Here is a 22,645-nt window from a genome sequence, read left to right as displayed (position 1 = left end):
AACAGGCTACTATCCCACAACAAACTACTGAGAAATAACAAAAATAAGCAAATAGGATAAAATGTTACCTTTTTAAAGTGCAGTCGTGGTCAAAATTGGACTTGAAAGCCTTTTTGCTTCCAAAACCACACTCAGCCAACACCGTCTTTGGAAAACAAGAAAGAAACAAATTTTTAGAACTAAGAAGACCTCAACCTAAGTCAAAGTCTTAAAAATTTTATACTAAAAGGCTTGAATTCAAGGTTTCTAGCCTCTTTTAAATTTTTCACAATTTTTTCTGACTTGTTTTCATGGTGAGGGATAGAACCCCATAAATTGTTCAAACCCTCAAAACAATGATGTGGGACAACTAATTTTTCCAGAAAATAACTTGTAAATTGAATCTATGGCTTAAAACAACTTAACAACAGATGAACGGCCAGATCTGAGCCTTATTCGACTCAATCCAAACCCTTCACCCCCAACCAATGGTAATCAAGCAATATTAACACAATACAACAAAAATCAGACAACAATAATCTATTTTGACCAAATAATTTTAAAGAAAAACAAAAGGAAAAGGTTCCATTACCGATTTTGGAAAGATTTGGGTAAAAAAAAAACCTCAACATTAATTCCTTGCACGTAAATAACCTGTAAAGCTGTGCATCTTACATTTGTTCAGAGATATTTCCATTTTTGGGATGAGAGAGAAGGGAAAAGGCAGGCGGCGGCGGCTTAGGGTTTTGCAAGAATGAGGAAGAGAGAATGAGGAAGGGTATAGGGGTTGTTTGGAATAGAAAATGAATTAGGGGAAAGGGGTTTCACCCCTTAAGTTGAGGCGGGGCAAACCTGCGACGGGTCTCGGTCCGTTTGGGCTAGACTCGGTCCAAGTCTTAAAATTATAAGGCTAGCCCTTTTGTTTGTAATGTATACACATATACACTAGGTATACATATACATAGAGAAAAATAGATAATTTGATAAATAGATAAAAATTAAAATTGTTATAGACAAAATTAGGACATAATTTTCCTATTAAAATGATTTTAAAATGGCCAACTGTGTCAATGGGCTTAAAATTGTGAATATGGCCTTAATTGATTTTAATCCAACTGATTATTTCAATTATGGCCATATTTGGCTTAATTAGAAAATTTAAAAATTTAATTGCATTAATGACCTCAATTAATTTAAACCAATGAATTTGGTTACTTCAATTAAGGCCATTAGGAGGCTAATTTTACAAAAATGACCCCAATTTCCTTAAATCATGCACTAGTTAAATTAATTGTGGCCATCACAAAATAATTAAATAATTTAAACATCAATTTGCAATCAGGACCACTTAATTGACTAATTAAAACATTCATAGAAAATTATAAATAATTTTGACAAATTACACAATTATGCAAAATTAAAGATTAAAGGGGTGAAATGGTTAACTATTTAAATTACTCAAACTCCTTGGATTGAAGGGAATAAAGTACTTGCTAATTTAGATTTTTGACAATTTAAACAATTAAATAAGTAATTATTATTTTAAAACAAAAATGTCGTTTTCTTTGATTAAATCTAACAAGCATCTCATAAATATCATAAAAGTACCAATTAATTCCTAAATAAATTTGTGATGTGATGAAAAAATGTACTTTTCACCAATTTAAAGGAGTGAAATATTAATTTGAACAACTTATAAAAATTATTTCGGCCCTTTAAGGTGCATAGCTCATTTTATTTATTTTCCAAGGACCCTGAGTGATTAAAATAAATTACGGGAAGTCAACAATTAGGTCTCAACACTTGGGATATCATTGAAGCGGATAGGGTCAACAAGGTTAAAGTAGTCTTTGAAGGGGAACATATGCCAAAGTTCTTTACAATGACCTATTTAGTTCTTATACACAAGACAGAAGTTCCTCAATCCTTTGCTGACTTCAGGCCCATTAGCCTAAGCAATGTCAGCCAGAAACTGGTTTCCAAAGTCTTGAATAATAGACTTTCTAAATTGCTTCCTAAAATTATCTCCCCCAACCAAAGTGGTTTCATAAAAGGAAGATCCATATGGGAGAATTTGCTATTGTCTAAAGAGGTGATACGTGACATCAGACAACCAAACAAAGGGGACAATGTGTAATTATACTAGACATGCACAAAGCCTATGATAGGCTGTCCTGGTCCTTTCTCAGTGCAGTCATTGGAAAAGTTGGATTTGCAGACGAATCACTATAATTTGGAGCATGATCTCCAACAACTGGTATACAGCAATCATAAATAGGAGAAGGCCTGGTTTATTCAAATCATAGAGAGGAGTAAAATAGGGAGAATATATCACCTTATTTATTTAAAATTTCTACTGAAGTACTATCTAATCTTCTTAATAGTTTATTTAATGGTCCAAGGTTCATTAGCTTTACAATGCCAAAGAATGGACCAAAGATTAATCATTTATCTTATGATGATGATATTATTATTTTCTATTCAGGAAAAACGAATACTCTACAGCAAATTATGAAGACCTTGAAGATGTATGAACACAGTTCTGGATAATTGTCAACAATTTCTTGGTGGATAAAGACTCTTCTATAAAATTAAAAAAAAAAAAAAAGTAAAAATACTACAATTAAGATTCTAGATTTCCAGGAAAAGAAGTTCCTAATCACATACTTGGGTTGTCCATTGTTCTATGGCAGGAAGAAGGTGGAATTCCTCAGTGATATGGCTACAAAAATAGTACAAAGAGTGGGATCTTGGCAAACAACCTACTCTCCTCAGGGGGCAAAAAATTTCTCATCAGTCATGTTTTAACTACAATGCCTCTCCATCTTCTTTCAGTATGGCAACCTCCTAAAACTATAATTACACAAATTGAGAAGGTTTTGCCCAATTTCTTTTGAGGTATGTCAGATGGCAAAAACAAGCATCATTGGGTGAAATCGGAATGCCTATGTAAGCCAGCTGAAGAAAGTTTAATTGGAATAAGAAAGTTGCAGGACTTCTCAGATAACTTTGTTACTAAATTATGGTGGCTCTTCAAAACTACAAATTTCCTTTGGAGTGCTTTTATGAAAGACAAATACGCCCAAAGAATCCATTCCATGGCTAGAAAATGGAGCTATATTCATTTACACACTTGGAGAAGCATGCTGAAGATCAAGCACAAATTTGATCATCTAATTTTATGAAAGGTGAATAATGGAAGCTCAAATTTCTGGTGGGATAATTGGTCTGGATTAGGACATTTAGCCCAATTTGTCCCTGGCACTACATCTATCAGACCCAAAGTTGTTGATTATATAATTGACAAAACAAGAAAAGTTCATAAACTGTCTCAGCATCTTCCTCCTTTCCTAGTCCAACAAGTTCAAAGTGTTATTATTAGTTCCTTTCAAGATGACCAACATGTTTGGATTAAAATAATAGATGGAATATTTTCTTATAACTCCACTTGGAAGATTCTTAGAGAGAAACATAGTACTTCTGTGATGAACAAATTGTTCAACATGCTAAGATCCCTTTCAAAGTGTCTTTCTTTGTACGAAAACTACTCAGACAGAGAATTTCAGTGGATACTAAAATGGGAAGAGTTGGGATGCTACTATCCATATTATCTTATGGTAGCAGTACCAACTTTATGGAAGATGAAGACCATCTGTTCACTAATAATATGGTAGCTAAAGCAGTTTGGTTTTATTTCAACCAGATTTTTGGCATCCTACAGGGGCAGCAAAACATAAGACATATGGTTCTCAAGTGATGGATGGAAAAATACCTTAATCCAGGTCAAACTTTCCCTTCAGGTTTTTGCAGGAGTAATACTATGGCAAATTTGGAACGGAAGATGCTCTGGTAGATTTGAAGGAATCAGAATGTCCTCTCACAAGATAATTATGCACATTACCTAAAAACTGAACATTATAGCTCACAAGCAATTTCCAAAAATTCCTTCTTTTATGAGATGGATCACTTCTTGGAGCTAATGGACAATGCTAAACGTCTGATTAGATCCATTCCTGTGAAATGGATTCCTCCTCCTTTTGGTTGGTTTAATCTGAATTCAGATGGATGCTCAAAAAACAATTCAAGTTTTTGTGGAGGAGGAGGGATCATACGGCATAACTTTGAGAGTATTCATATATTCTATTCCATTCCACGAGGTGTGGGCTCAAACAACTTTGCTGAAACAATTAAACATAATGTTACACCTCGTAAATTTTCGCGTTGATTGTATCGTAAGCAAACTAACGTAAGTCCAGAGAGGCTATGATACCCCTATAAAGTTAAGGAAGACTTTTAACAAGTGTTAGACAAGTATTTAAAGGTTTTGAGATCAAACGAATCGAAGAAATTAAGTTTGTCGAAACTTTGAAAAAAACTAGGCAGAATTTTGGACATAATTTTTTGTCCAACTTGAGAGAGGCATATCTCCTAGAATATGAGGAGTTATGGAATCCATAATCTATGTAAATTGAAGTTCGGGAGGTTATCTTTCCAATTCAATTTACAGATCGCAAATCCGAGAAATACAGTGAAAATTACAATTTGTATAACATTTTACGATTTCAATTACAGACCGTAACTTGAATTACGGCCAGTAATTTGTGGCCGTAAAAATTGAGGCAGTGAGTTTCCAGAATGATAGAATTATGATCCCCTCTTCATTTTATTTCATTTTGACATAACCCCAAGTCCTAGAAAGCTTTAAAAACCTCTCCAAACATATTCCAGCATACTTCCAAGCGTAATCAAAGATCAAAGTGAAGATTTAAGTGGTTGGGATTTCCAAGTGAGGTCTAAACTTGTCTCCTCTTCTTGAAGATGCTTGGATGAGTATTTCTTAAGGTGGAGTAACCTTGGAATTGAAGTGTTCTTGAATTTTGAGGTAAGATTTCATCTTAGTTCCATGCTTATGAGTTTATTTGGTAATTATGTTAAGATTTGAGGAAAAGAAATTGGAGGAAAAGTTCAAATATGAATTTGATGATATTTTGAGTTGTACATTAACTTGAGCTATAATTATTAGTATGTTATGAGTATAATCTTGCTATGAGGGATAATAATGATGATGAGGAAGTGTTGTATACAAGTGTATAAGGGATTGTGTTGAAGTTGTTATTATGGATTGATTATGAAAAGAAGTTTTGGTATTGCATTGAGCATAAATTGAATGAACCTTTTGATTATGGTATTGTTGATGTTGTTAAGGAAGTTGAGTTTGTTGTTTTGGAATTTCGTGGAAGTAAGTGATATATGGGAGATCTTTGCCCAAAATTCGTTAGCTCACCTAATAGTCTAGTTTGATCTTATAATTGTTTCAACGACCTACACTTAGTGTGAATCATCTTGAATGTAGATTTGCAGACTCAGGAGGATAGGCAAGGAGTAGTAAGGAGACGACGATGTATGTTAAGGCTGTCCCTTTCTTTCTTAAGGCATGATCCCGTTGTTGTGAATTTACACATGATATTCATAACGTCTCTATTGCTAAAAATTCTAGAAGCTTATGATTTTCGAAGTTCTTACGAGATTGTTGATAATTGTCTTATGATTATTGATCTTTCTCAAATGATTATTGATTTTATTCATTGATGTTGATATCATCTTATGATTTTATTCTTTCAAGGTGAGATATGTTCATGATGATAGTTCCACAATGATAATCGGAGGTTTACCAACCTTACGTCACTCCGATAAAGTTATAGCTTTTATTTGGGCTCTCATGTATGCTTTATATATATGTATGTATTTTCTCACACCGCGCCGCGCTATAGTCGGCCGGGCAAGCACATAGATATGTACACCACTGCAGTGGGTAGGTTATGATGTTATCTCGAACGCAGGATGCCCCGGACATGGGATAATGATGATATAATGATAACACTGAGCCTTTGATGATGTAGGAATGGACTTTGGATGTAAATACTTCACTTGGAGAAAACCCACTTCAACACCAAAGAGATTCTTCGTTTCCACAAACCCTAGAGAGTATCCTTGCACTTGATTCTACAAATTCTTGGTGTTTACTCCTTTATTTCCCTTGGATTTATGATAATATGATAAGAGAACTTTTCTAGAACCTTTAAGACTTAGAGAGAGACTGAAATCTGAAAATTTGGAGCTCAACTCGTCTATTTATAGCTGAGACTGGAAAGTTCCAGAGAAGCGGTACGACGACCCGTCGACTTGTCGACGGTTCGTCGACTTGCTTCATCGACGTACACTTAAGAATCTCTGATTGCAGAAGCATGTTGACGGTCGGGTCGACGGCCCCATCGACGTGTCGACGATCCGTCGACTTAACCCGACGATTTGCGCCTGTAGATCTCAGTCTGCAGAAACAGGTTGACGGTGCACAGTGATGGTCCATCGACATGTCGACGGCCCATCGACAGTGACTGGTGTCTGCAGCTTTTCCTGAATCCATTCAGATCGCGTCGATTTGACTTGTTCAACTTTTAATCCCGTAAATCACCAGGAATGCCTGCTGGTACACTGTGTTCGATATTCTCTAACTTAACTTTCTCCAATAAGCTTTCTTCTCTTTTTCCTCAAATGTCTTTGGAATCTTAATTAGAATCATTAAGTATCCCTTCTTACTAGTGGGGACATCATATACACCTTAACTTACGTTGGCCTATTCACCACACAACGACATGAAGTTTTTCGAGGTGTAACAGTAAGTAAATGGACTAAGATGGATCTAAATGAGGAACAAAAGGTTAAAGGCGGTAGTGAAGAGGATAATGAAGAGTAAGTTCGTGTAAGACAGCTTCATGGCATTAATCAGAATAAAGATGGATCTGGAACCGGAATGGACACGTTTATTCTAGGAAATAGCAGAGAGGTATAGAATTATATACCGCAGAGATGATATAAGTATACGAGAAGTTTTCCAAGATCACTAAAGAGCTTCAACTGGTGAAAAGTAGCGTAGCCGAGAATAGTACTAACAAGATATAGTATATATTGGGAAAGCTAAGTAAAGACATAGTATCCTAGATGCGGTTCGTATCAGGACCGACTATATGATAAATGTAGCGAGGTTATATGATCTATTTAGAAGTAACAAAGGTGTATCAAGACTTTAGGGGACTCAAGTAAGTCTTAGCACAACCCCCAGACAGACGGGCAGGCTGAGCGTACTATTCAGACCCTTGAGGATATGTTACGGCCATGTGTGATAGACTTTGGAGGTAGTTGGGATGATCACTTGCCGCTTATTGAGTTCGTGTACAATAACAGTTATCATTCCAATATCCAAATGGCCCCGTATGAAGCTTTATATAGGAAGAAATGCAGATCACCTATTGGATGGTTCGAAGTGGGAGAGACTAAGTTAGTCGGGCCAGATCTGATTTAGCAAGCAGTGGAAAAAGTTAAGCTTATCCAGGATCAATTATTGGCAACTCAGAGTCGGCAGAAGTCTTATGCGGATAATCGCCGATGAGACTTAGAATTCCAAGTTGATGACTGAGTATTCTTGAAGGTATCACCTATGAAAGGCATTATGAGATTTGGCAAGAAGGGTAAACTTAGTCCTTGGTACATTGGACCTTACAGGATTGTACGTAGAGTGGGCCAGGTGGCCTATGAGTTAGATTTGCCTCGTATTTGGAATCAGTCTTTCATGTAGCGATGCTTCGTAAGTGTATTGGAGATCCTTCCAGAATTGTTCTTGTTGATGATGTTCAGGTTACCGAGCAGCTATCATACGAAGAGGTTCTCATTGCTATCTTGGATAGACAAGTTCGAAGATTGAGGACTAAGAATGTAGCTTCAGTGAAGGTCCTTTGGAGGAATAAAAATATCGAGGAGATGACTTGGGAAGTTGAAGAGGATATGAGGTCCAGATATCCGCACTTATTTCCACTTCCAGAGGAGGTCCAGACAGATGCACCATCACTTTCAGGTGCGTAGTGTTTCAATTTTTATGATTATTGGTCGTGTGAGGCCATTGTTGTTATTGCTTGTTGTAGCCCTATGTGGGTTTGTATATTTTGGGTTGTTGTGACAGGTTGGTAGTACTACAGTTACAGGGGAAGCTCTGCCAAAATTTTTATAGAATTTCGAAGATTCTAACATTCGAGGACGAATGTTTCTAAGGGGGGAAGGCTATTATACCTCATAAATTTCCGCGTCGATTGCATCGTAAGCAAACTAACGTAAGTCCAGAGAGGTTATGATACTCCTATAAGGTTAAGGAAGACTTTTAACAAGTGTTAGACAAGTATTTAAAGGTTCTAAGATCAAGCGAATCGAAGAAACTAAATTTGTCAAAACTTTGGAAAAACTTGGCAGAATTTTAGACAGAATTTTTTGTCCAACTTGAGAGAGGCATATCTCCTAGAATATGAAGAGTTATGGAATCTATAATCTATGTAAATTGATGTTCAGGAGTTTATCTTTCCAATGCAATTTACAAATCGCAAATCCTATAAATACAGTGAAAATTACAATCTGTATAACATTTTACGATTTCAATTACGGACCGTAACTTGAATTATGGCTAGTAATTTGACCGTAATTTGAATTACGGCCTGTAATTTGTGGCCGTAAAAATTGAGGCAGTGAGTTTCCAGAATGATATAATTATGATCCCCTCTTCAGTTCATTTCATTTTAACATAGCCCCAAGTCCTAGAAAGCCCTAGAAACCTCTCCAAACATATTCCAACACACTTCCAAGCCTAAATCAAAGATCAAAGTGAAGATTTAAGTGGTTAGGGTTTCCAAGTGAGGTCTACACTTGTCTCCTCTTCTTGAAGATGCTTGGGTGAGTATTTCTTAAGGTGGAGTAACCTTGGAATTGAAGTGTTCTTGAATTTTGAGGTAAGATTTCATCTTTCCATCCTTATGAGTTTATTTGGTAATTATGTTAAGATTTGAGGAGAAGAAATTGGAGGAAAAGTCCAAATATGAATTTGATGATATTTTGGGTTGTAAATTAACTTGAGCTATAATTATTAGTATGTTATGAGTATAATCTTACTATGAGGGATAATAATGATGATGAGGAAGTGTTGTATACAAGTGTATAAGGGATTGTGTTGAAGTTGTTATTATGGATTGATTATGAAAAGAAGTTTTGGTATTGCATTGAGCATAAATTGAATGAACCTTTTGATTATGGTATTGTTGATGTTGTTAAGGAAGTTTGGGAGCTGTTTTGGAATTTCGTGGAAGTAAGTGATATATGGGAGATGCTGCCCAAAATTCGTTAGCTCACCTAATAGTCTAGTTTGATCTTATAATCGTTTCAACGACCTACACTTAGTGTGAATCATCTTGAATGTAGATTTGCAAACTCAGGAGGATAGGCGAGGAGTAGTAAGGAGACGATGAGGTATGTTAAGGTTGTCCCTTTCTTTCTTAAGGCATGATCCCATTGTTGTGAATTTACACATGATATCCATAGCGTCTCTATTGCTAAAAATTCTAGAAGCTTATGATTTCGAAGTTGTTACAAGATTGTTGATAATTGTCTTATGATTATTGATCTTTCTAATATGATTATTGATTTTATTCATTGATGTTGATCTCATCTTTTGATTTTATTGTTTCAAGGTGAGATATGTTCATGATGATAGTTCCATAATGATAATCGGAGGTTTACCAACCTTACGTCACCCCGATAGAGTTATAGCTTTTATTTGGGTTCTCATGCTTGCTTTATATATATATATGTATGTATTTTATCACACCGCGCCGCGCTATAGTCGGCCGGGCAAGCACGTAGATGTGCACACCACTGCTGTGGGTAGGTTATGATGTTAACCCGGACGTAGGATGCCCCAGACGCGAGATGATGATGATATAATGATAACACCGAGCCTAAATGGCCAAGCAGGATATATATATATATATATGAAAATATTTTTTTTTTTAAAAGCTAAGCATGCATGACATCCGCCTTAAGAGGCATTCAGATGTACTGTTTACACCTAATTTTCACCTCATAAGATATGTATTTTAATTTTTAAATTTCTCAAGTCAAAGACGGAGTAAGGATGCACCATTAAAAAATTAAAATTTTAAAAGTCCCGAGAAAATTGCAAAAACTGACGTTTAATTATTATTTCATAAGAATTGACAATTGCAAGAAACTTGCGAGTTATTTACTTTCACAAATATGATTTGAAAAGGAGATATCTATATCCCGCTCCGTCTAACTCGGAAAAATTGTTAATTAAGATGACGTATGAATTACGGCTCATTTTGATCGCATTTTCACATTTTTAAATATTGCTCGGAACTATATCAATATAAGGCTCATTTTAAGGCTCGTGTCTTAACTTTACGAGTTTTCATTTTTATTTAGCCTAAATAATTATTACGTTTAGCAATATAGGCCTTTGTATTATTGGACAATATTTTAATTAAATAAAGGGGGAGAAGTTTATTAAAATAAACTCCCCCCCCCCCCCCAATTTCATTTCCCTCCCCCGACCCTTCCACCTCTGTGAGAGGCGATTTCAGGCAATTTAGGGTTCCCTCATTGGCGGCTGTTCCACGGCGATTCACGACCATTTTTGGCCAGATTTAAGAGGGCTTTCATGCCCAGTCACAAGTTCTCGTGATCCTCAGGTCTAATTTCATTCGAATTTTATTTTTTAGGCCCGAATTGAATCATTTTTTGGGATCTTACTTGGGTTCTCTCAAGTATATGGCTGCCATGGGCGGGGCCTAGAGACCTTAGCCAACTTGTGCACCATATGCACTCAATGAAAGAACCTAGGGAAATTTCCTAGAAGGTTCTTCGGGTGAGTACTAATTTTGGGGATTTTATCTTGTTTGTACGATTTTGGTACTATTGCACCGTTGGAATGTGATAAATTTGTTATTTGATGACAAGGCATACTATCCTAGTATTTTTCTAATTTTTGTTTATATTTTTTGGGTACAATTAGTTGGCATTTTAGTTGTCTTATATGATTATTGTGAGATTTCTGTTGAAGAGGGTACGAAGTAGTACAATTTGGCTGAAAATTTGTTTGTCCTTTACTGAAATTCGAATTTGTTTGTGGAATTGGGGGAAAATCTAATTTCATTTTGGTAGGGTTGAGATTATCATTCTATAAATAGAACAGGATCGTGCATTTCAAGTGTCTGATTTTTTATAAAAAAAATTCTCTTATTGACGGCTACGGTTTTGATTTTTCTCATTGATTAATCATAAACTCCACTATTGATACATATATTACCATTACAATACAAAATACTACAAATACAATTACAATACAATACAATACTATACTTATATTATTCTCAAAATACCTATACTAAAAATTCAAGAACAAGGGTTGTTTTTTAGAGATTCTTGGGTGTTGGTGTTGAAGTTGTGATCCAATTCCTCCCTTTTGATCTTTAGGTTGCCCTTCAAAAAGGTAATACCCTATTCCACCTTATTTACTCTATTTTAAGTTGTTTTTATGTGTTGAAATCTGTTTAGTGAAGTTTGGATTATGTTTGGTATTTTCCTGTGTTACTAACTGTTGAATAGCTTATCTATGTTATAATGATGATATTATGTAGTTTGGGGTGTTGTTATTTGATATTGGTGCTTGAAAATGGTTTAAAAATGAGGAGAAGGGTATGTTTTAGCCTATAGTTTACTGTTACATTGGATTTTCTAAGATATGAACTTGTCATGTGATTTTTCTGTGAAGTTTGATGTTGTATTGAAGGTTACTAAGGTGGTTCTTCTCTGATTCTTATTGTGTTGTTACTGTTTCATTAGATTCTGAAGTCCTTTGGGTTGTGCTAGCTTTTGGTTTCTTGAGTTTGATCATCTTAGTTATTGATTCTAGTTTAAAGAATAGAGATTGATGCTTGCTTATTATATCTTAGAGTTTAAGAAATGAGCTTCAAGGGTCAAAAAGTTTTTAAAAAAAATGATTTTTGAAAATAAATCCTTTCATTCTTTGTTTGAAACTGTTTTGAGACCAGAAATGAGTTTGTTTTCCTTTACTTGTTGATAGGGGCCAAAATCTAGTCCAAAAGATGTCTTGTAATACTTTGTGTCTTTTGAAATGATTTGAAAAACCTTGGGTATCAAAACTGGATGAAAATGGTTTTCAAACAATGGTTGCTTGTGCTTTGGTATGTTTAAGTATTCCTGGAGTTTCTTGTTGTTTTAAGTATATAGTAGTGTCTATTGTATGTGGACTCTATAAGTGGACTCTATAACACCCTCTAAGACTGATCTTCAGCTCAAAAAATGATTTTTGAAAATCTGAAAAATACTCTTGTTTCTCCGTGCTGATTACGTAGTTTAAACTAAAGGTGTCCATGGCCTCTGCTTACTTGGCTTGTTCTATATTGAAACCTATGGCCATTGTTTTACAGAAAATGACCTTTCAAATTTTTCCAATATAACTTATAACTTGGACTTGAAAGGTATTTGAAAAGTATGGAACCTATTAATGCTAAGAACTTCTAAAATGAACCTTGATTTCTTATTCTGGTCATGTGATTTTCAAGACTATAGGAGAAGGACTTGTGTCCGTGACTTTAAAATGTAATAATGGATCTGGGAAAGGATTAGTATTGTTGGTGATTTTGTCTCATTCCTATCTTGTGTCCTGTTTGTCACTTGTTTGCAGTGTCCGTATAACTTGCCATTTGTGTCTTGTACCCTCCTTATACTGATATTTCTTATACCTTGCTTAGTCCCTCTTGCTTAACATGATCACCTAGTAGACTAAAGTGAATCTTAAAACTGAAACCATGTTTAGGTGATCCTGTTTGTACTTGACTTACTTGTAATGTTCAGTTACTTAGCCTTGTTTGTTTGTTTGAATCAAGTCCTGTCTAATGAACCATCTCTTGCACCTAGTACAGTGCCATGAACCTCTTTGTCTCAGTTTTGGAATTCTTGAAACCTGTCACTCCTCCTACTTGAAGTCTCTTTTCACTTTGTCTTGCTTGTGACTTATAGATCACTGTCCTGTCTTATATTGGCTACTTGTTTGCAATGTTCATGTTAGTTTGTCACTTGTGACTTGTATTTTACACTTGGATTGCCTATAGATTACTTGGTTCTCTTTGCCTAATATGATCACCTAATAGACTAAGTGTAGGTAGTCTAAACTAGGACTAAAGCTGTTTTAAAGGACTGGGTGTGATACTTGCTTTTGTGACACACCTGTCTCTTGTCATTTGCTTGTGAAATCTGAGATGGCCTCATATGTATTCTTCTCCCCTATTTTCTTTGAAACTGAACCATGTCTGATACTGTTAAAGACTTAGGATAGTATTCATGCACCCATTGTGATCCTCATAGGCTCCTACTTGTACATGTGGCACTTTTGAGCAAATTCTGGAAATAGAACAAGCTTATAGTGTCCTGCAGACTCTGTTGTTAGCCTGTTACACTTGCTATATATGCTGGGGTGATTTTAGGGACTCGAAATGGCTAGAAGTTGATCATAATAAACCTTGACTGAAACCTGGAATGCTTGTTAAACTTGCAGACCTGTTTACTTAGTATTTGAATTTGCTTAAGGTTAAAACTAGTGTAAAAGGGCTTAAAACTTTGTTGTTGAGCCTGTCTTGATTACTCTGTGTGTTCTAATAGAACCCTGCTTGATTCCACATTTGTGTTTGGGCCTATTTGTTTAAATTCTGAGAATGAAACTAAGCTAAAACTATCATTTTAAGACCCTGCAAATGTTCTAAGAAACTGCTTATATACTGAGATGATCCTTGTGATCAGTTGAGACTTTTGTGCCCAACATTGAACTTAAACTGAATTTAGGGACCTGGGGAATATTGAGGGACCTGTGCTTTGAATCTGATTAACACTTAGGCTTGTTTAAGCTAAAACTGACACAAAAAATGAATTTGAACCATAAAAACTTGCCTCTGTGACTTCTGGTAAGGGGAGATGGGTTAGAAAAAAAGGTTTCCTGGCACTTGGCTTAGTCTTTTCTTCGCTAAAAATGAGCTTTTGACTAGATAATGTATCGCCCTGCCTTTATTAATTACTGATCTCCTAGAAATGTGCTAGAAATTAAGATTTTTGAGTATGATAATTGTAGCCTTTGCCTTGTTATTTTTCACCCTTAATCTGGCATTGCTTTGGTTTTCCTTACTCCCATTTGCTGTTGTTGCTTGTTTAACCATCCTGAAGCTTGTCACACCCTCTTGGCTATGCCATTGTTGTTTTGCCTGAGTTATGACACATGATGTGCCTTTGCAATACTTGCCCTAGCATTACTTGATACTGCATGGTTTTCTTCTTTTTGTTTTTCTTCTTTTTGTTGCTTGCTAAGTGACTCTGTGACACCCTTGTTATGTGTTCTTAACTAGTCCTGAAACTATGCTTGCTTGCTTGGCCTTACTTAATAGTTAAAACATGAGTTGAAACTGAGAGACTACTGGGAATATTTGAAGGGTTTTCTGTGAGGTGCTTAAGGGTTAATATTAGTTGAATATATATGGTATATCAAGGTGTATAGAGGGTATGCCCTCTCATGGGTTTTGCTCTCTATTTTTAGAAGTATATCAGTAGTAGTATATCGTGTATACCATGGCCTGACACTTAGAAAAATTTTTAAGGAGAGAATGGCTTGGGCTTAGGCCTGTCATCCGTGTTTTCCATACTTGACTTATTATTACTACTATTTTGGGCCTATTTTTACCTAGACCATCTGATTATCTACTGCTGCTAGTTTATAATATGTGGGCTTAGCCCAATAATGCTGTAATTCATTTTTTGGCTATGTAATAATTATTGTAGGCTTTAATTTGTGTACTTAGTTTAATTTATGAGTGTATTCTAATGTCTTGTATACCCGTTTGTACCCTTGTCCATCTAAACCCGTTGGTGGGCCCGCTAGCGTATCTAGATCGAGTCTATCAACTTGGAGCAAAAATGAAGCATACGTTTTGGACTCGAGATTACCCCAAATGCATAACACATTCTTATTGGGATTGGTCGGCCCAACTCCTTATCTCTTTACTTACGAATTTTATATTTCAAATTTGACCATTTATTTCATTTATTGGGACCTTTAAAAATTATCCTATAGTTTAATAGTTGCCAAAACTTGACTTTTCAAAATATCACAAATTGATTCGAATAAAGAGATATGACTCATGCAATTCTCCTAAAATTAATACTATTTCGCAATTTGGACAAAAATCATTTTTTAAATGGGAGGACAGAAATGATTATTTAAGAAACTTGTGGACTGTTTTGAGGATTTATGGACTATATAGACTGATTTAAGACTTTTGGACTGATTTGGACTTTCAAAACTTGGACAATCTAAAAAGACTAAAATTGGATTAAAATTAAATATAGTTGACAAATGGATAATAATAGTATGCCTTAAACTATTTTCTACACTTCAATAAAAACTTAAACTAAAAACCTTTTTCTAAAACTCGGGTGGGCTTACGTGGTGTTCTACTTAGGTTAAATGCCTTCGGTTTTAACCTAGGTGTTCTAGTCCGAAACCCAAAAACGCCCAATTTTGGGCAAAACTCTACCATTTTATTTCTTGAAAAATGAGTATTTTTGCATAAATGACCAACCTTCATTTGCGGAAATATAAAACAAAAGCAGTTTTTTATCAAAAAAACAATTTATATCTACAAGGCATACTATTAGGACCCTTAGGTCAACCGTATTTTACGGAACCTTAATACTGGGATGCCTAACACCTTCCGGGTGGGATCACCAGAACCCTTACCCATACTTTGGTATAGATTGGTTTCTTTTAAAATTTAACCGTTTTAAATGAACCCTTTCGAACTGGTTTTCCTAACTTACCTATAAGTTAGGTGGCGACTCTAAAACAATGTCCATTTAGAGCACCATCTATGTAGAAGTTTAGTTTTTCCTTTTTCCCGGTACGATTGACAACCGTACTTTCTCGGGACACTTTCCTTGTTAAATGAGGCAAGTGCAAATACGAATTGGAAAAAATACGACCCGCTACATGTACATGTTATCTCTTTTATCTCATATTACTTTCCATATCTTTTTATTATATTGTTATTCATGCCCGCAGGTTGATAGCGAGACGATTTGGACTCATAGGCTGTTTTCTCAGCATTGTACAGGAGCACTCCACTTGTTCCGGAGCTACAGATCAGTTGGTATGGCTCCTTGTGTATAGATGGGTATGGCGGAGTCCTGTCCCATCCTTTTTATGTTATGTATTTCATGCAGAGGCTCGTAGACAGATGTGCACAGTTAGATGTTTTTTGACCTCCTCAGTTCATATTTTGTTATATCATTTTAACAGCCTTTTCGGCTTGTATACATGGGCCCAGTTTGATGACGTATATATGTGTATTGCTCTTTCGGGCTTGTGTCCCTACAGATTATGAGATATATTATCTAGCACAATGGCCTACTCAGGTATGGATATGAGATGTATGTATGTTTTGTGGTGCTCGGTAGGTTAGCTCCGGGTGCCCGTCATGGCCCTCCGATTGGGTCGTGACACTTAAAACTGCATGAGCTAGCTCATTGACAATGGGATCAGATTGCTTGAGGTTGAGACTGGCGCTTTGTTGTCGGTTAGATGGCTAACTGAGAATGTCAATGTCCTATGGAAACTTAAAGATGGGTTGAAACAGAGCAACATCAAGGTGGACAGTTTTGAGGATATCAAAGTGAAGCATTGCTTAAGAGAAGGTAATAAACCTGCTGACCTCTTGTCCAATGTTAGTGTTTAATCTAGAAATGTTATATGGTACACTCAGAATTTCAACAGCTCCCTAGAGAAGTTAAGGGGAAATCAATATGGACAACCTTCAATTCCCCGCCTTCCGGATGGTGCACAACAAGAAGACTTTTGCTGTTGATCAATAGCTGCTCAAAATTTATCAATTTGATGTTCCTTAATCTTTTGTATAGGGTGATCCATGTGTAGAATCTAACTTCCCTAGCCATTTTTTCTTTTGAGAGCTTAACTGATTACCTACATATATACTCGTAAAAGGTGGAGTAGGTACCAACATTTTTGCTTGCAGTTTCCTCTTTGGAGTCTGCTACTTGTAACCTTCTGATTATGAAATAAAATGGCATCTAGTCTCAATGAGATGGATGTTTATAACCAACTTCAAAAATTAATGGGTTCAACGCCAGAGATATTAAAAATTTGAACTCATAAAACCAAAATCCTAAATCAGCCTCTATTTAAGGTGCACTCACCTGTGCATAATAAGAAATGGGAAATAACTTACTCACACATTTAATGCTTTTAATTAATCAATTAAAGACATAGTCAAGCCTAAAGACCTTTGGAGATATTAATATTCATAGAATTTGTAACGATTATATAGCTTGAAAATTTACCCAACATTTCATTAGTCTTAGCCTCTTAATACTACTCATCACATGTGCACTGAACATAATTGGAAGTCATGGTCAAACTGATATCTCAATAGTAATTCATCTATGAATCCACTTGCACATCTTCTGACTTTATATAATCATCAAACTTCTAGCTAGACTCAAGCGAGAAAAACTTTCACACGCATATTATCTGACTTAAAAATGCTAGACAATAATGATGTTGATATAATCTATTTTAATATGACTACTAAACTACTTACACTTCGCATGACCAGCAGGAGTATTTACCTAAAATAGATTCGAGCAACAACCACATCCCGTGATTTTAGAGAAATTGATACCTACTTATTTAATTCCTAGCGGTTGCTATTCCATGCTAACAGAAAAGAATTTAGTGGAGACCACAATCCAATCGAACCTAATGTTGTTTTCTCCTTTTTCGTACTCGACTATTGAATGGACTTGTTATGAGAACAAGTGATATTTGATGACAATCGCTGACGCTTTATATTAATAAACTTAAGTTATATACAATGAAAACGTAAAAACCATTATTAAGAAGTTTCAAGTAATTATTGATGTCCATGAGCATCCTTCTAAAAGAGATGAGCTTGTCTTTGTTCTATTTTACATGTCCTTCCATTTGAAATGCAGAGATGCACAACTCGAGGATAATAAAGTAGTACTTCAATTCAGATTAAGCAGTCATTACAATATGCAGAATAAGTTTTATCTTCACATGCAGTTAGGATCAAGGAGTTCTTTTTTTTTCAGTCAAAAAAATCACCAATCTTTGTGGGTTAGGCTATAACACCTACCTGTCTATTAGCAAATGAAGAAAATACCTGAAGGATGCGAATACGAACTCTCAGCTCATCAAATCCTAATATAGAAATTGATAGATCATCTCCTTACAATTTTTGGCCATGGCCCATGTATATAAGAGTAACAATTAGCTAGGAATTGATCGTTTTTCGGAAAACATTAAAACTTGTATTTTTAATTCAAAAAATTGGTGACCAATCAAATTTGGAGTTCTCACATATATAAACGCGTGGGAAAATTATTTAACACCAGATACATAATATATTTTTATAGTAGTACACTCATGTAATGGGAATTGAGAATTATATATGTATTATGCTTGCTGAAAGCGTGGGAACTTTCGAAAGAAAAAACATACACTATGTACCTTTGATCACGGGAATTTCTAATACTAGTGGAGGCTAATGACAATTCAATATTTCGCAACAGCCATATAGAGCAGGCAGAGCTGTAACTTGGTCCACTTCTCTTTTTTTAAAAGTTAAACTATATAAATTTTGACTAACATTTTGAGATATATTTTCTGCCCATACTAATATGAAAAAACTTGTAACTTGTAGTGCTTTCTGTGAAGTTTTTGAATATCTAAATTATAATTGCAAAATATTGAATTGGTCTAATTCAATTTAGCTCCGAAGATTAGTCAACTTTTAACTCTGGAAAAGCGAAACAGGACAATTAATCTGGGATAGAGGAAGTAGTAATAAGCTGGTAGTTATACTAATTAGTACTAGTAATCATTCCTTAACATTTTCAACACCACACAATTCATGCATTACCAATTAATCAACAGCAGACAATAATTGAATTTAGTTATATGTGCTAATAATTAGTATTTTAACTAATATCGTAGATTTATAATTGTTTAAGTGCAACAGTTCACCTCGTTACAAGTATAAATACCCATCGTTACTACCACACTTCAACCATCATCTTGAGAATTAAACTCCTTTTCTCATTCCAACTCACTGCATTTCAACTTACTAGCTCTTATTGTTGACATGGCTTCCAAAAACCAAGCCTCAATTACCCTGTTCTTATCACTGAATCTCCTCTTCTTTGCACTTGTATCTGGTAACAACAACTGTGGCACTTGTGGAAATGGTGGCAGCTCTGGCAACGGCGGTGGCTCGGGCAACGGTGGTGGTGGTTCGGGCAATGGTGGTGGAGGACAAGGAAGGTGTCCAAGAGATGCTTTGAAACTTGGGGTATGTGCTAATTTACTTAATTTGGTGAATGTAGTGGTGGGGTCCCCTCCAACTTTGCCATGCTGCAGCTTAATTGCAGGGCTAGCAGACTTAGAGGCTGCAGTTTGCTTGTGCACTGCCATAAGAGCAAATGTGTTGGGAATAAATTTGAATGTGCCACTTTCTCTAAGCCTCGTACTCAACAACTGTGGAAGGAACCCTCCTACTGGCTTTACTTGTTGAGCAGCAACTTCTTAATTTCCATCTAGTTTGTGTGATCAATGCTTGCCAATGGCTAGATCAGGCGTTAATTAATTTTTCGTCGTGCTTAATTGTGAAATTGTGCGCAACAATGTTTTTGTGTTTAAAATAAGTGAATTTTGCATATATATGCAGGTTCATCAGTTGAGTTTACGTGGTTTTGTTGTGTGGTCAAAGGTCTAAGTCTTTCGTGTATGGACCTGTTTCTGAGCTTCTTATGTTACAGAATTATCAAATCAATGAATTAAATGTTTATGTCTTCTCTCTGTGGTGAGTCTGCGACTTTTGTTGGTTTAAAACAAAACAAAAAAAAAAGTTGAACCAAAATAGCACAAAAAAAAAAAAAAAAATACATAACTAAGTTTCACACACGAAATTCGTGCGTGAAAGAGGCCAACAAAAGCTGCCCCTGCCTTTGTTCTTTGGCCCATTTTTTAAAAAATTAATGTTTTCTCCGTACTTTGATTGAAGATTAGTCATGTTTCAAAATGCCGGAATATCAATATTTTATATAGAACTTAATATCCTTTTTTGCGTACAATAATGTCGGCTCATTACATCAAGTACACCTAAACGTTTGGATCGTCATTTTAGGGGTTCTAAAGTGCCCCGAAGTAAGTTTTCTTTGTTTGGAAACTTGTTATCTTTAGGTTTAAGTGTCATATTTTATAGGGTTTTGATTAATTTAGGACGTCGCACAAGTTATTATTAATCGACAATAAAGACTAAGATAACTAATTATCATTAAGAAAATAATAACCAAAAATATATATAATATTAACATAAAATGTACACTTTATTTACAAATACACAATCTCAGGCCCCACCACCCACACCATCATCTCCATCCCCCTTCTTCCTCTTAATAATAGGATGCTCTATGTCATGATCATCCTTCCTTCTCTTCCTTGCGTCCTTGAGCATAACATGCTTCTTGTAGGGCCGATGTGGGATTTGTATAGTCGGAATCTCATCAGCATCAGGAGATGGGTCAATCTCAGCTAGAGACGGGTCCACAAGTGCAGAAGAATGAACCTGAAATAACATATAAACAATTTAGTTTAGATTTATTCTAAACTAAACCTGAAATAACACATAAAAAAATAATTAATAAATTATTTTATTCTAAAAATCAAACCTGTGTGTCGTCGGCCTCCTGAGATGCCTGGTGAGAGGGCTCCTAAGCGGGCCCCGGAGCAGGAGATGCAGATGGTGCCGTATCAAACACGAAGTCCTCAAACATGGCATCGAAGTCCAGATATAGGCCACTCTGTAGCTCACGAACCAGCCTCTCACCCTGTGGATCACGAACTGGTGGATGTGGAAATAAAGGCCAGGGCACATAATCTGAAAAAGGGTCCGGCGCATACAGAGGTGTCTGTGAAGTCGACTGCCGGGAAGAAGAAGTCGATGGGATATCTGTAGTCGACGGCCGCAGAAGAACTCGGCGGGATCTCCGGGCCGATGGAGCCTCATCACCTCTGCCAGCCCTACCACCTCTGCGACGGCCACCAGCTCCTCGGCGACCACTTCCACCTGCTGCCTGAGATGGGGCAACTACCTGAGGTAGGGCACCTGGAACACGCTCACCGAGACGCTCAAAGTCATGTGCCTGCCGCATACCAGTCTCGGCAAGCTCAATCATCCGTGCTACATACTCCGCTGTCTCGGGGGCCTCCGCACGGGCAGTGCTCTCATAGCGCATCGTCTAAACGGTCCGTACCTGCATATGTTTGCAAATATTAACAATTGAATAAATTTGTAAAGTAGTACATAAGACGATGGATTAAGTGTAAGACTAATAAAACTTACCAGCGCCTCATACGCTCCTGCGAGAGCTACATATCCTAGGACATCTGGGCGACGCCTAGTGGGGTTGTCAGTAATGATGCGAGTGATCCGCATGTACCACTCCATGTACACATGGATCGGAGTGTCATGTCCGACCACCGGTAGGCTCGTCATCCTCGCATCCCAACTCTGGACCTGCTGCTGCATATGGAGCCGCCATGCATCATCGACGCCTGCACGCTCGTCCCTCATATAGTGGTAATGCTCCCAATCCGTAGCCGCGGTTATATTCTGTACATACCCAAACTGCTGTAATAAGCGGTCGGGCGCGTGATACTCAACGATATCCATATGTATCAATGGACACCGCGACATCCACATGTGCTGACTAGCCCTACAAAATGCCGGCAGCTCATCCAAAATATGATCATACGGCATCCATATAAAATCCTGTAAAAAGAATTGAACTAATTAACAATAAAAGACTAAAATAGTAGCTACGTGGTCTAGCGTGTGGATCCAAAATATGAACATACCATCTACACTGTCATGCGGTCTAATTGATCCTTAAATGGGAAAAGGCTGTGGTGCGTCTCCGCACGTCGGCATACGCCTCGCGACGATCTCCGCGCGTATGTCATCGGCACAGCAAGATAGTCAGCGGGAGGGTGAGCAGGTGTGGGCTGAAAAGGTCTCAACCTAGTCCACGCTTATATCTAATATAGTCATTAAAAAAATGTTTTATCAGTCGTCGTTTCAAAAAAAAAATTGTGTTTAATTACACACACTTAAATATATTACCTGAAGGAGCGAGCAAAATGCAGGGACCTCTACCCTCGTGCCCATAGAACATCGACAAAATCCTCGATACATGTAGTCCAGCACAGCAGCGCCCCAACTATAACATCCTAACTCGGCGAGATCATCGATATACCGAAGATATCTCAAGCTCACATGCGAACCCGAAGTGTTCGGGAACAGGATGGCCCCGAATATGATGAGTAGGTATAGATGAGCACGTTGGTCAACATCAGCCTGAGGCGTATCCTCTCCAATCGGATGTTGCATGTCTATGAGGCGCAAGTGAGCATAAAAGGCCGACAACAAAAGCCGACTCTGGCCTAAAAAATCATCAGCCGGAGCCGCGAAACCGGTGAGCCTAGTCAACTCATCCCGGTAAGGCGGCAGCACCTGAGGCTCCTCAATATACAATGGGCGTCCATCAACCTGTAGCCCATAAATGACCTCCACATCCTGGAGGGTAATGGTAGCCTCACCGGTGCAGAGAT

The 22,645-nt window shown here is 36.7% G+C and overlaps 2 protein-coding genes across 3 annotated transcripts; one reads left to right on the top strand and one right to left on the bottom strand.

The window, feature by feature from the left end:
* The first annotated feature begins 19,069 nt into the window (after nucleotides 1-19,069).
* Nucleotides 19,070-19,669, top strand: LOC132058358 (14 kDa proline-rich protein DC2.15-like). Of its 2 annotated transcripts, XM_059450892.1 has the most exons (2): nucleotides 19,070-19,325; nucleotides 19,394-19,669. In XM_059450892.1, the coding sequence occupies exons 1-2, from the start codon at nucleotides 19,119-19,121 to the stop codon at nucleotides 19,571-19,573; spliced, it is 387 nt and encodes a 128-aa protein (XP_059306875.1). In that variant the 5' UTR covers nucleotides 19,070-19,118; the 3' UTR covers nucleotides 19,574-19,669. The 2 variants fall into 2 exon arrangements, with proteins under 2 accessions (XP_059306875.1, XP_059306874.1); XM_059450891.1 differs by having other exon boundaries at nucleotides 19,072-19,643.
* A 1,362-nt stretch (nucleotides 19,670-21,031) lies between these two features.
* Nucleotides 21,032-21,864, bottom strand: LOC132058357 (serine/threonine-protein phosphatase 7 long form homolog). Its single transcript, XM_059450890.1, has 2 exons — nucleotides 21,378-21,864; nucleotides 21,032-21,288 (listed from the first exon to the last, which is right to left on the bottom strand). Exons 1-2 carry the CDS (start codon nucleotides 21,792-21,794, stop codon nucleotides 21,274-21,276), a joined length of 432 nt encoding a protein of 143 aa, XP_059306873.1. The 5' UTR covers nucleotides 21,795-21,864; the 3' UTR covers nucleotides 21,032-21,273.
* Between the last annotated feature and the right edge of the window lie 781 nt (nucleotides 21,865-22,645).

The sequence above is a fragment of the Lycium ferocissimum genome, chromosome 5 (assembly GCF_029784015.1).
Source record: "Lycium ferocissimum isolate CSIRO_LF1 chromosome 5, AGI_CSIRO_Lferr_CH_V1, whole genome shotgun sequence".
Taxonomy (NCBI): Eukaryota; Viridiplantae; Streptophyta; class Magnoliopsida; order Solanales; family Solanaceae; genus Lycium; species Lycium ferocissimum.
The sequence above is the reverse complement of the archived record's forward strand: the minus strand, read 5'-3'. Positions and strand labels throughout refer to the sequence as shown.